At 49.5% G+C, this 13,039-nt stretch overlaps 1 protein-coding gene across 1 annotated transcript; it reads right to left on the reverse strand.

Moving 5' to 3' along the window:
- Positions 1–1,881: 1,881 nt before the first annotated feature.
- bop1 (BOP1 ribosomal biogenesis factor) lies at positions 1,882–12,943 on the reverse strand. The gene is made up of 15 exons (XM_063898900.1): positions 12,722–12,943; positions 12,382–12,555; positions 11,692–11,943; positions 10,673–10,827; positions 10,477–10,594; positions 9,959–10,273; positions 9,613–9,774; positions 9,439–9,519; positions 9,280–9,349; positions 9,027–9,159; positions 8,766–8,949; positions 8,359–8,650; positions 3,008–3,092; positions 2,240–2,347; positions 1,882–2,132 (listed from the first exon to the last, which is right to left on the reverse strand). The coding sequence occupies exons 2-15, from the start codon at positions 12,484–12,486 to the stop codon at positions 1,979–1,981; spliced, it is 2,214 nt and encodes a 737-aa protein (XP_063754970.1). The 5' UTR covers positions 12,487–12,555; positions 12,722–12,943; the 3' UTR covers positions 1,882–1,978.
- Between the last annotated feature and the right edge of the window lie 96 nt (positions 12,944–13,039).

Genomic DNA, 13,039 nt, shown 5'->3' on the forward strand with positions numbered 1-13,039 from the left:
CAGTTGCAAGGTATCGACAGGCCCGAAGGGCAGCAGCCTCAGCAAAGCAGCGGGTGTGGGAGAAGTTCAGAGAAGCCATGGAGAAGAACTTTCGGTCGGCACCAAAGTTGTTCTGGAAAACCGTCCGGCACCTCAGGAGGGGGAAGCAGGGAACCATCCAAGCTGTGTACAGTAAGGATGGGGCGCTGTTGACCTCAACTGATAGTGTGTTAGGGCGGTGGAAGGAACACTTTGAGGAACTCCTGAATCCGACAACTCCGCCCTCTCTGTTAGAGGCGGAGCTGGAGTATGAGGGGGATCAATTCCAATCTCACGGGGGGAAGTCACTGAGGTAGTTAAACAGCTCCACAGGGGCAAAGCCCCGGGGGTGGATGAGATCCGCCCAGAAATGCTGAAGGCTCTGGGTGTTGAGGGACTGTCATGGTTGACACGTCTCGTCAACATTGCGTGGAAGTCGGAAACAGTACCGAAGGAGTGGCAGACCGGGGTGGTGGTTCCTCTCTTTAAAAAGGGGGATCAGAGGGTGTGTGCCAATTACAGAGGCATCACATTACTCAGCCTCCCCGGGTAAGTTTACTCTAAGGTGCTGGAAAGGAGGGTCCGGCCGATTGTCGAACCTCAGATTGAAGAGGAACAATGCGGTTTTCGTCCTGGTCCTGGAACGACGGACCGGCTTTTCACTCTCGCAAGGATCCTGGAGGGGGCCTGGGAGTACGCTCATCCGGTCTACATGTGCTTTGTGGATTTGGAGAAGGCGTATGACCGGGTTCCCAGGGAGATACTGTGGGAGGTGCTGCGGGAGTATGGGGTGAGGGGGTCTCTACTCAGGGCCATCCAATCTCTGTACTCTCAAAGCGAGAGCTGTGTCCGGGTCCTCGGCAGCACGTCGGACCGATTTCCAGTGAGGGTTCCTGTTTGTGATATTCATGGACAGGATTTCGAGGTGTAGTCGTGGGGAGGGGGTCTGCAGTTCGGTGGGCTAAGGATTGCACCACTGCTTTTTGCAGATGATGTGGTCCTAATGGCTTCATCGGTCTGTGACCTTCAGCACTCACTGGATCGGTTCACGGCCGAGTGTGAAGCGGCTGGGATGAGGATCAGCACCTCCAAATCTGAGGCCATGGTTCTCAGCAGGAAACCGATGGACTGTCCACTCCAGGTAGGGAATGAGGCCTTACCCCAAGTGAAGGAGTTCAAGTATCTCGGGGTCTTGTTCTCGAGTGAGGGAACAATGGAGCGTGAGATGGGCCGGAGAATCGGAGCAGCGGGAGCGGTACTGCAGTCGCTTTACCGCACCGCTGTGAGGAAAAGAGAGCTGAGCCAGAAGGCAAAGCTCTCTGTCTACCGGGCCATCTTCGTTCCTACCCTCACCTATGGTCATGAAGGATGGGTCAGGACCGAAAGAACGAGATCGCGGATACAAGCGGCCGAAATGGGATTTCTCCGCAGGGTGGCTGGCATCTCCCTTAGGGATAAGGTGAGAAGTTCAGTCATCCGGGAGGGACTCGGAGTAGAACCGCTGCTCCTTCATGTTGACAGGAGCCAGTTGAGGTGGTTCGGGCACCTAGTGAGGATGCCACCTGGGCGCCTCCCTAGGGAGGTGTTCCAGGCACGTCCAGCTGGGAAGAGACTGAGGGGTAGACCTAGGACCAGGTGGAGGGATTATGTCTCTTCACTGGCCTGGGAGCGTCTTGGAATCCCCCAGTCAGAGCTGGTCGATGTGGCCAGGGAAAGAGATGTGTGGGGCTCTCTGCTGCTGGAATATTTAAACTACACCTTCCTCACAAACTACGTCCTCTGTATTTATATTCTTTAGTATTTAAACTACACCTTCCTCTAACTATTCACTACTAGTGAATAAACACACAGAAGCACAATAAGTTACCATGGCAACAGAAGGCAGAGTTTTATTAAAAAGTCAACAGGTCACATCTCCATGGTTACAGCCTTACAGCACGTGGTGTCCAAGCAACCGTTGTTAGGTGAAGAGTCTGATGGTGGCGTCGGCGCCTGAAGAGAAAACCCATGGCTGCGAGGGGTGAAAGGTCACGTCCAAAACCCCAAGGTCTTGAGTGATCACATGACCTCGGAGAACCTTCACCGGAACCAGCAGGGGGTTCTGCAGCAGGTCACTGTGTGGGTTGGGGGGGGGGGGGACAGGAAGTTAGGTTACAGATACAGGAAGTGATGTTAACGAGACAGGAAGTGAGATCACGGAGACAGGAAGTGAGGTCATTACTTGTAGACAGTCCCGTGGCAGACGATCACTGATCCGTCGTCAGACGCCGAGGCGAACAGAGGGTACAGTCGGTGATAGGCCACGCTCCTCACCGCCTTCTTGTGGTGTCTGCAGACAGGAGGTCATCAATAACAACAACAACATCAGGTTTGAGTTTGAAGGACAGGTGGGTTTAAAGGGCAGGTGGGTTTGATGGACAGGTGGGTTTAAAGGACAGGCTGGTTGATGGACAGGTGGGTTTGATGGACAGGTGGGTTTAAAGGACAGGCTGGTTTGATGGACAGGTGGGTTTAAAGGACAGGCTGGTTTGAAGGACAGGTGGGTTTAAAGGACAGGCTGGTTTGAAGGACAGGTGGGTTTAAAGGACAGGCTGGTTTGAAGGACAGGTGGGTTTAAAGGACAGGCTGGTTTGAAGGACAGGTGGGTTTAAAGGACAGTTGGGTTTGATGGACAGGTGGGTTTAAAGGACAGGTGGGTTTGATGGACAAGTGGGTTTAAAGGACAGGTGGGTTTGATGGATAAGCTGGTTTGAAGGACAAGTGGGTTTGATGGACAGGCGGGTTTGATGGACAGGCTGGTTTGAAGGACAGGTGGGTTTGATGGACAAGTGGGTTTAAAGGACAAGTGGGTTTGATGGACAGGTGGGTTTGATGGACAGGCTGGTTTGAAGGACAGGTGGGTTTGAAGGACAGGTGGGTTTGAAGGACAGGTGGGTTTGAAGGACAGGTGGGTTTGAAGGACAGGTGGGTTCGAAGGACAGGTACATACCGAAGCATCTTGTACGGTTTGGTTGAGAGGTCCAAGTCGAACCAGCTCAGCCTGCAGTCGTAGCTCCCACAGATCACATGATCACCTGGAGAGAGATACAGGTGAGACACAAGCTCTGCCCCTCAGCAGTGATGTCACAGGTTTAGAACATAAAATTCACCAGAGGCATGCACCACGAAGCCAGTCCCACAGACCCTGGATCTGTTTGAGTTCTGTGGCTTAACTAAACCGAACAAATGCAATCTCACTATTCGGTCCCACCCCGCTGGGTATCACCTCGGTAACCCAGGGTTTCTCTGTCCGGCTGAGAGCGCGCTCACGTGGAAGGGGCGGGGTTAGCAACCTTTGACCAATCACAAACCCGGAGAAGCGCACAGCGGAGCGTCATACGTCATGAATGAAGAGTTCATGTTAGACCAATAAGAAGTTCCACTAAACATGAGTTAAACTCTTGATCCAGGATCACAGCAGCACAGCTGGAGGGGCAGGAACAACAGCTGGTTAAAACTACCGACTGTTTGAATGCGTGAATTAACAGGTTTATCACTGCCCCCCCTCCATATAAGACACGGATGGATCTGATACTTTAATTACAGTTGATTGTTTGGTCACCTTAATGTGTTGTTGTGCAGACAGTATGCGGCACTAAGTGTTGCACCGCCTGATCCGGCTGGAGGAGCTGACACAGATCAGGACATATATTATGTGATTGATGAGGGGATTTGAATGAAAAATGTGACACATCCACATCTTTACTCACAGTACTATGGACTGTACACACTGCTCTGAGTGACTTTCCTATTTCCTAGTGATCTCTTATCTGGAACATGCTCCGGAGCAGGTTAGGTGTTCTGAATAAGTTACCATGGAGATCTACCCCGGTAAGAAGTGAACCAGCGCCTTAGGACCAGAAACCCAGAGTGAACCTGAAGTTACCTCGCTAACCGCAAATCGTGCTTGGTCGTACAGGCTTCAGGTGAATCTGGTGTTGTGGTGAATCTGGTGTGATTGTGAATCTGGTGTGATTGTGAATCTGGTGTTGTGGTGAATCTGGTGTGATTGTGAATCTGGTGTGATTGTGAATCTGGTGATGTGGTGAATCTGGTGATGTGGTGAATCTGGTGTTATTGTGAATCTGGTGATGTGGTGAATCTGGTGTTGTGGTGAATCTGGTGTGATTGTGAATCTGGTGTGATTGTGAATCTGGTGTTGTGGTGAATCTGGTGTTGTGGTGAATCTGGTGTTTTGGTGAATCTGGTGTTGTGGTGAATCTGGTGATGTGGTGAATCTGGTGTGATTGTGAATCTGGTGTTGTGGTGAATCTGGTGATGTGGTGAATCTGGTGTGATTGTGAATCTGGTGTTGTGGTGAATCTGGTGTGATTGTGAATCTGGTGTTGTGGTGAATCTGGTGTTGTGGTGAATCTGGTGTTGTGGCGAATCTGGTGTGATTGTGAATCTGGTGTTGTGGTGAATCTGGTGTTATTGGGAATCTGGTGATGTGGTGAATCTGGTGTTGTGGTGAATCTGGTGTGATTGTGAATCTGGTGTTGTGGTGAATCTGGTGTGATTGTGAATCTGGTGTTGTGGTGAATCTGATGTTGTGGTGAATCTGGTGATGTGGTGAATCTGGTGTTGTGGTGAATCTGGTGATGTGGTGAATCTGGTGTGATTGTGAATCTGGTGATGTGGTGAATCTGGTGTGATTGTGAATCTGGTGTGGTGGTGAATCTGGTGATGTGGTGAATCTGGTGTTGTGGTGAATCTGGTGATGTGGTGAATCTGGTGTGATTGTGAATCTGGTGTGATTGTGAATCTGGTGATGTGGTGAATCTGGTGTTGTGGTGAATCTGGTGATGTGGTGAATCTGGTGTTGTGGTGAATCTGGTGATGTGGTGAATCTGGTGTGATTGTGAATGTGGTGTTGTGGTGAATCTGGTGATGTGGCGAATCTGGTGTGATTGTGAATCTGGTGTGATTGTGAATCTGGTGTGATTGTGAATCTGGTGTGGTGGTGAATCTGGTGTGGTGGTGAATCTGGTGATGTGGTGAATCTGGTGTTGTGGTGAATCTGGTGTTGTGGTGAATCTGGTGTGATTGTGAATCTGGTGTTGTGGTGAATCTGGTGTGATTGTGAATCTGGTGTTGTGGTGAATCTGGTGATGTGGTGAATCTGGTGATGTGGTGAATCTGGTGTTATTGGGAATCTGGTGATGTGGTGAATCTGGTGTGATTGTGAATCTGGTGTGATTGTGAATCTGGTGTTATTGGGAATCTGGTGATGTGGTGAATCTGGTGTTGTGGTGAATCTGGTGTTATTGGGAATCTGGTGTTGTGGTGAATCTGGTGTGATTGTGAATCTGGTGTGATTGTGAATCTGGTGTGATTGTGAATCTGGTGTGGTGGTGAATCTGGTGATGTGGTGAATCTGGTGTTGTGGTGAATCTGGTGATGTGGTGAATCTGGTGTGATTGTGAATCTGGTGTTGTGGTAAATCTGGTGATGTGGTGAATCTGGTGTGATTGTGAATCTGGTGTTGTGGTGAATCTGGTGATGTGGTGAATCTGGTGTGATTGTGAATCTGGTGTTGTGGTGAATCTGGTGATGTGGTGAATCTGGTGATGTGGTGAATCTGGTGTGATTGTGAATCTGGTGTGATTGTGAATCTGGTGTTGTGGTGAATCTGGTGTGATTGTGAATCTGGTGTTGTGGTGAATCTGGTGTTGTGGTGAATCTGGTGTTATTGTGAATCTGGTGTTGTGGTGAATCTGGTGTTATTGGGAATCTGGTGATGTGGTGAATCTGGTGTTGTGGTGAATCTGGTGTTGTGGTGAATCTGGTGATGTGGTGAATCTGGTGTTGTGGTGAATCTGGTGTGATTGTGAATCTGGTGATGTGGCGAATCTGGTGATGTGGTGAATCTGGTGTGATTGTGAATCTGGTGTGGTGGTGAATCTGGTGATGTGGTGAATCTGGTGTTGTGGTGAATCTGGTGATGTGGTGAATCTGGTGTGATTGTGAATCTGGTGTGATTGTGAATCTGGTGATGTGGTGAATCTGGTGTTGTGGTGAATCTGGTGATGTGGTGAATCTGGTGTTGTGGTGAATCTGGTGATGTGGTGAATCTGGTGTGATTGTGAATGTGGTGTTGTGGTGAATCTGGTGATGTGGCGAATCTGGTGTGATTGTGAATCTGGTGTGATTGTGAATCTGGTGTGATTGTGAATCTGGTGTGGTGGTGAATCTGGTGTGGTGGTGAATCTGGTGATGTGGTGAATCTGGTGTTGTGGTGAATCTGGTGTTGTGGTGAATCTGGTGTGATTGTGAATCTGGTGTTGTGGTGAATCTGGTGTGATTGTGAATCTGGTGTTGTGGTGAATCTGGTGATGTGGTGAATCTGGTGATGTGGTGAATCTGGTGTTATTGGGAATCTGGTGATGTGGTGAATCTGGTGTGATTGTGAATCTGGTGTGATTGTGAATCTGGTGTTATTGGGAATCTGGTGATGTGGTGAATCTGGTGTTGTGGTGAATCTGGTGTTATTGGGAATCTGGTGTTGTGGTGAATCTGGTGTGATTGTGAATCTGGTGTGATTGTGAATCTGGTGTGGTGGTGAATCTGGTGATGTGGTGAATCTGGTGTTGTGGTGAATCTGGTGATGTGGTGAATCTGGTGTGATTGTGAATCTGGTGTTGTGGTAAATCTGGTGATGTGGTGAATCTGGTGTGATTGTGAATCTGGTGATGTGGTGAATCTGGTGTTGTGGGAATCTGGTGTGATTGTGAATCTGGTGTTGTGGTGAATCTGGTGATGTGGCGAATCTGGTGTGATTGTGAATCTGGTGTGATTGTGAATCTGGTGTTGTGGTGAATCTGGTGTGATTGTGAATCTGGTGTTGTGGTGAATCTGGTGTGATTGTGAATCTGGTGTTGTGGTGAATCTGGTGTGATTGTGAATCTGGTGATGTGGTGAATCTGGTGATGTGGTGAATCTGGTGATGTGGTGAATCTGGTGTTGTGGTGAATCTGGTGTGATTGTGAATCTGGTGTTGTGGTGAATCTGGTGTGATTGTGAATCTGGTGTTGTGGTGAATCTGGTGTGATTGTGAATCTGGTGTTGTGGTGAATCTGGTGTGATTGTGAATCTGGTGTTGTGGTGAATCTGGTGATGTGGTGAATCTGGTGATGTGGTGAATCTGGTGATGTGGTGAATCTGGTGTGATTGTGAATCTGGTGTTGTGGTGAATCTGGTGTGATTGTGAATCTGGTGATGTGGTGAATCTGGTGATGTGGTGAATCTGGTGTGATTGTGAATCTGGTGATGTGGTGAATCTGGTGTGATTGTGAATCTGGTGATGTGGTGAATCTGGTGTGATTGTGAATCTGGTGTTGTGGTTAACCTGGTGATGTGGTGAATCTGGTGTTATTGTGAATCTGGTGTGGTGAATCTGGTGTTGTGGTGAATCTGGTGTTGTGGTGAATCTGGTGTGATTGTGAATCTGGTGTTGTGGTGAATCTGGTGTGATTGTGAATCTGGTGTTGTGGTGAATCTGGTGATGTGGTGAATCTGGTGTGATTGTGAATCTGGTGTGATTGTGAATCTGGTGTGGTGGTGAATCTGGTGATGTGGTGAATCTGGTGTGATTGTGAATCTGGTGTGATTGTGAATCTGGTGTGGTGGCGAATCTGGTGATGTGGTGAATCTGGTGTGATTGTGAATCTGGTGTTGTGGTGAATCTGGTGATGTGGTGAATCTGATGATGTGGTGAATCTGGTGTGATTGTGAATCTGGTGTTGTGGTGAATCTGGTGATGTGGCGAATCTGGTGATGTGGTGAATCTGGTGTGATTGTGAATCTGGTGATGTGGTGAATCTGGTGTGATTGTGAATCTGGTGATGTGGTGAATCTGGTGATGTGGCGAATCGGGTGATGTGGTGAATCGGGTGATGTGGTGAATCTGGTGTGATTGTGAATCTGGTGTTGTGGTGAATCTGGTGTTGTGGTGAATCTGGTGTTGTGGTGAATCTGGTGATGTGGCGAATCGGGTGATGTGGTGAATCGGGTGATGTGGTGAATCTGGTGTGATTGTGAATCTGGTGATGTGGTGAATCTGATAATGTGGTGAATCTGGTGTGATTGTGAATCTGGTGTTGTGGCGAATCTGGTGATGTGGTGAATCTGGTGTGATTGTGAATCTGGTGATATGGTGAATCTGGTGTTGTGGTGAATCTGGTGATGTGGTGAATCTGGTGTTGTGGTGAATCTGGTGTTATTGTGAATCTGGTGTGATTGTGAATCTGGTGTTATTGTGAATCTGGTGATGTGGTGAATCTGGTGATGTGGTGAATTTACCTCCGGGATGCACAGCCATGCTAGAGATCCACTTGGAGTTGGCCTGAAGTTTTTTGGTCATTTCCTGTTTGACGAGGTTGTAGATGCGGACGGAGCGCTGCGTGGCCACGAAGAAGTAGGGCCTAATGGGGTGGAAGGATACGCACTGCACCAGACCTTTGTTCTTCCTGAAGGGATTCTGGCTCCGCCGGCGGCTCACCTGGTGGATGAACACCTGCAGGTGGCTGGAGTGATCCGGCATCACAGAGGCCAGGTAATCTCCTTTAGCGTGCCACACCACCTGCTGGACAGACTGAGCACAGACAGGGGGTCAGACCGACAGGGGAGTCAGAGAGACAAGGGGGTCAGACAGACAGGGGGGGTCAATATCTGAAGCTGCGTTAGGTTTGGGAGTCAGTGAATCTCACCTTGGGGTGTTGGATCTTAAGGCGGATGCCCTGATTTAGCTCTTCCGCCTCTGTGTCGCTCCAGGTGACAGGCCCTGCCCCCTCCACTGGCTCCGCCCCCTGTGGACCGGATAGAAGTCGCTCTGACGCAGAGACGACCTGTCTGTCTGCCAGAGAGGGAGACAGGACAAGCACCAGAGAGTCCCTGAAACACAGACCAAAGCGTTAGGACCTGAGTCAGGTGAGTCCTGTAGACCGGGTAAATACGGGGGGGGTCCTTACAGGGCCACAGCCAGTAGACACACGGACGGGTTGGGGTTCCAGGCGACACTCTTCACGGCTCCACCCACCTGGACCGTCTTCATGCAGCGAGACGAACACACCTCCCAGAAACGCACCGAGCCGTCGTCACTGCCTGCGCAGACACACACACACACAGTTACTGCATATACACATACACTGTACTAATACACACAGACAGTGGTACGCACATACTGTACTAAGACACAGTGACACACAGTACAGCATGTGTTACCTGAGGCGAGCCACTGTCCTGAAGGAGACACACTGATGGAGCGAACCAGACCACTGTGACCCCGATACACCTGCACACACACAAAGGTTACATTTATCATTTTGAGGATCAATATGTATGTATGTGTGTGTGTGTGTATGTGTGTGTGTGTTTGTTTACCAGAGATTGTGTTGTTGGAAATGGTTGCAGGTCTTTTGGTTTGGGAAGTTTGGGAATCAGATCCTCTGGATTCACATTGACCTGCAGAGAGACAGATTACTGATGGTCCTCACATACACGGTCAGCGCTGCTCTCTGATTGGCTTACGACTCTCTCTCTGATTAACTGTCTCACCCTCAGCTTCCTCTGGCGGGGGCACAGGTACAGGTCCAGGCAGCGCTCGAACCTCTCATGGAGGAAGCGGGGAAATGCCGGCACCTGAAGCAGGGAGGAGAACCGGCGGGGGACGAAGGGACACTTCCTGTCTGAGGCGTCCTGCTGCTCCCACAGGGCTTTCTGAGGACAGACAGGTGAAGTACAGACAGGTGAGGGCCTGTGTTGACACAGCAACTTTTTAAAATGGATCCCTCGGACTCACCTCCTCCTCTGTGGACAGGTACACTAGGGGGGGTTAGTGGGGGGGACTCACCTCCTCCTGTGTGGACAGGTACTCTGGGGGGAGTTAGTGGGGGGGACTCACCTCCTCCTCTGTGAACAGGTACTCTGGGGGGGGGTTGTAGGACTCCTGGTGTCCCGGCAGGGGGGCTCTGGGGGCCGGCAGGTGCATCTTGTGGCGAGCCAGCCCGGAGGAGGAGTCCTCGTTGGCCCACAGGTCGTAGTACCTGCCCTCCCCCTCCTCATGACGCTTGGGTTTGATCCAGCCCATCTTGATAGCGTGGACCAGCTTGGAGACCTTGTCCTTCTCCACCAGGGACGGGATGAAGCTCCTCTTGTCCGCCGGACGGTTGGTAACCGGGTGCTGCATCAGGTCTGAGCTGAAGAACTCCACCTGGGGCTGGTAGAGACGGGGGTTATACAGGTGGTACATAAAAGTAACTTAAAGAGCCTCAGGAGAGACCAGGACCTTCTTCCTGAGTAAATCCATCAGAGGGGGGGGGGGGGGGCAGGAAACACACTTTAACTTTCCCTTTGAATTAATTAGAAAACCTCAGGCCACCCCTCATGAACCTGGTATTCAGACTGTAGTACTTTCTGTACCTGGTACTCGTTGAAGTGGACGTCTCCGAACTGTCCTCTCTGCAGACGGTTCACCAGCGCCACCTGATCGTCTGACAGGATGATGTCACTTCCTGTCTGCTTGTCGTGGACCGTTCTCCTGCAGAGATAAGGTTAGCATAGTTAGCATTCCCTGTTCAAACCAATTAGGGAGTTAGCATTGTGCTAGCCAGCTCACCAGTAGTCCGGGTTGTCCATTTTGTCAAGGAAGTCGTCCAGCTCGTCCTTGTTCCTGATTGGTTTAAAGATCTTCTTCCCGTCCAGGTTGTAGCCAATGTGAGGGAAGTCTTTGTACCAGTCCATGGGGATGTTCCCCACTGTGTTCCGGATGTCCTGCAAAACAAGGTCATTAAACACACCACACATGTCCCTGATGTCTTTGAACACACCACACATGTCCCTGATGTCCTCCAACACACCACACATGTCCCTGATGTCCTCCAACACACCACACATGTCCCTGATGTCCTCCAACACACCACACATGTCCCTGATGACTTCGAGCACACCACACATGTCCCTGATGTCCTCCAACACACCACACATGTCCCTGATGTCTTCAAACACACCACATATGTCCCTGGTGTCCTCCAACACACCACATATGTCCCTGATGTCTTCGAACACACCACGCATGTCCCTGATGTCTTCGAACACACCACACATGTCCCTGATGTCTTCGAACACACCACACATGTCCCTGATGTCTTCCAACACACCACACATGTCCCTGATGTCTTCGAACACACCACACATGTCCCTGATGTCTTTGAACACACCACACATGTCCCTGATGTCCTCCAACACATCACACATGTCCCTGATGTCCTCCAACACACCACACATGTCCCTGATGTCTTCGAACACTCCACACATGTCCCTGATGTCTTCGAACACTCCACACATGTCCCTGATGTCTTCGAACACATCACACATGTCCCTGATGTCCTCCAACACTCCACACATGTCCCTGATGTCTTCGAACACTCCACACATGTCCCTGATGTCTTCGAACACATCACACATGTCCCTGATGTCCTCCAACACACCACACATGTCCCTGATGTCTTCGAACACATCACACATGTCCCTGATGTCTTCGAACACCCCACACATGTCCCTGATGTCCTCCAACACACCACACATGTCCCTGATGTCTTCAAACACCCAACACATGTCCCTGAACACAGTGCTCACCTCCTCGTCTGAAGAGTCCTGTCTGTACTCGTCTTCCTGTTTCTCTTCTTCTTTTGTCAGTCCTCCTTTCTTCTTGTTCTTCGTCTGCAGGATATGCTCATCCTTCCGATCTTCCTCATGTGAGCCGTCCTCCTCTTCATCCTCACTGTCACTCCCAGAATCCTCCAGTCCTGAGAATACGCTGTCCTCGCTGTCTGAAAGATCTCCACCATCCTCCTCTTCCTCAGGAGTTTTGTTGTTTAAGTTGAAGACCTGAAGAAGAAATCTGTCAACAAAACTGCAAAAAACACCAAACTACAGAAACCTGCTGGTGTTACACACACACACACCTGCTATCAGTCCTATATACACATATAAGTGTTGTCCTGTTGGCTCCAAGTTACGGGAGCCACCCTGCTTTAGTCATTGGGTGTTGCTACACAACAGTAGTGTTCTTGGGTGTTGCTACACAACAGTAGTGTTCTTGGGTGTCCCTAAACAACAGTAGTGTTCTTGGGTGTCCCTAAACAACAGTAGTGTTGTAATGTCTCACTTTAATCCCGTTTATCGTAAAAACTAGAAGCTTCCTTAGAGTTGATTACTCTCTCCATGTTTACTGTGGTTAGCTGCTCCTGCTAATCAACACATATCCCTCATTACGAGGGTCTGTAAACACCACAACAACACGACCTCTCTCTGGGTATCTCTTACCTCCACCTGCTCCTCCTGCTCCTCCTGCTCCTCCTCTTTGCTCCTCTTCTTTTTCACAGTTTTCCGCACGATCTCCATCTCTGTCCGCGTGCTACTCTGCTCCATCACAGCGCGTGGGGAACTCCGGGGTCGTTCGTCATACGTCACATCCGGAAGGTTTGCTGATGGCGCCCCCTGGTGGCGGAACCACAGGTTTAAAATGGAATCAGTATCAGGATCAGGATCAGAATCAGACTCAGGATCAGACTCAGGATCAGAACCAGAATCAGAACCGGAATCAGTAAACACAGAAAAAAGTATTTTGAGAAAGCTATAATAACATTAAGAATATAGGATTTACTTCATAAGATATATATAACTTGTTGGCCGCTTGTCATGAAAGGAGATTCTGATCTTAAAAATGTGTTCTTCTGCTGATACCACTGACAACGCTACAGCAGCTTCAATAAGGAAGTCTGCCCACGTTGAGCTTCACAGTACGTCAACAAAACATGCAGTACCAATACAAAATGAACAAACATTGGTTCCGGGGCACCAAAACCACAGAAACTTACAGTCACAATGCATTGTTAAACATATAACACAAACTGCCTACTAAACCATGCTACACTTCAACTACTTTGAAATAACATGAAACACAGTACTTATTTATTTAACT

Source organism: Eleginops maclovinus, chromosome 13 (genome assembly GCF_036324505.1).
Source record: "Eleginops maclovinus isolate JMC-PN-2008 ecotype Puerto Natales chromosome 13, JC_Emac_rtc_rv5, whole genome shotgun sequence".
NCBI lineage: Eukaryota > Metazoa > Chordata > Actinopteri > Perciformes > Eleginopidae > Eleginops > Eleginops maclovinus.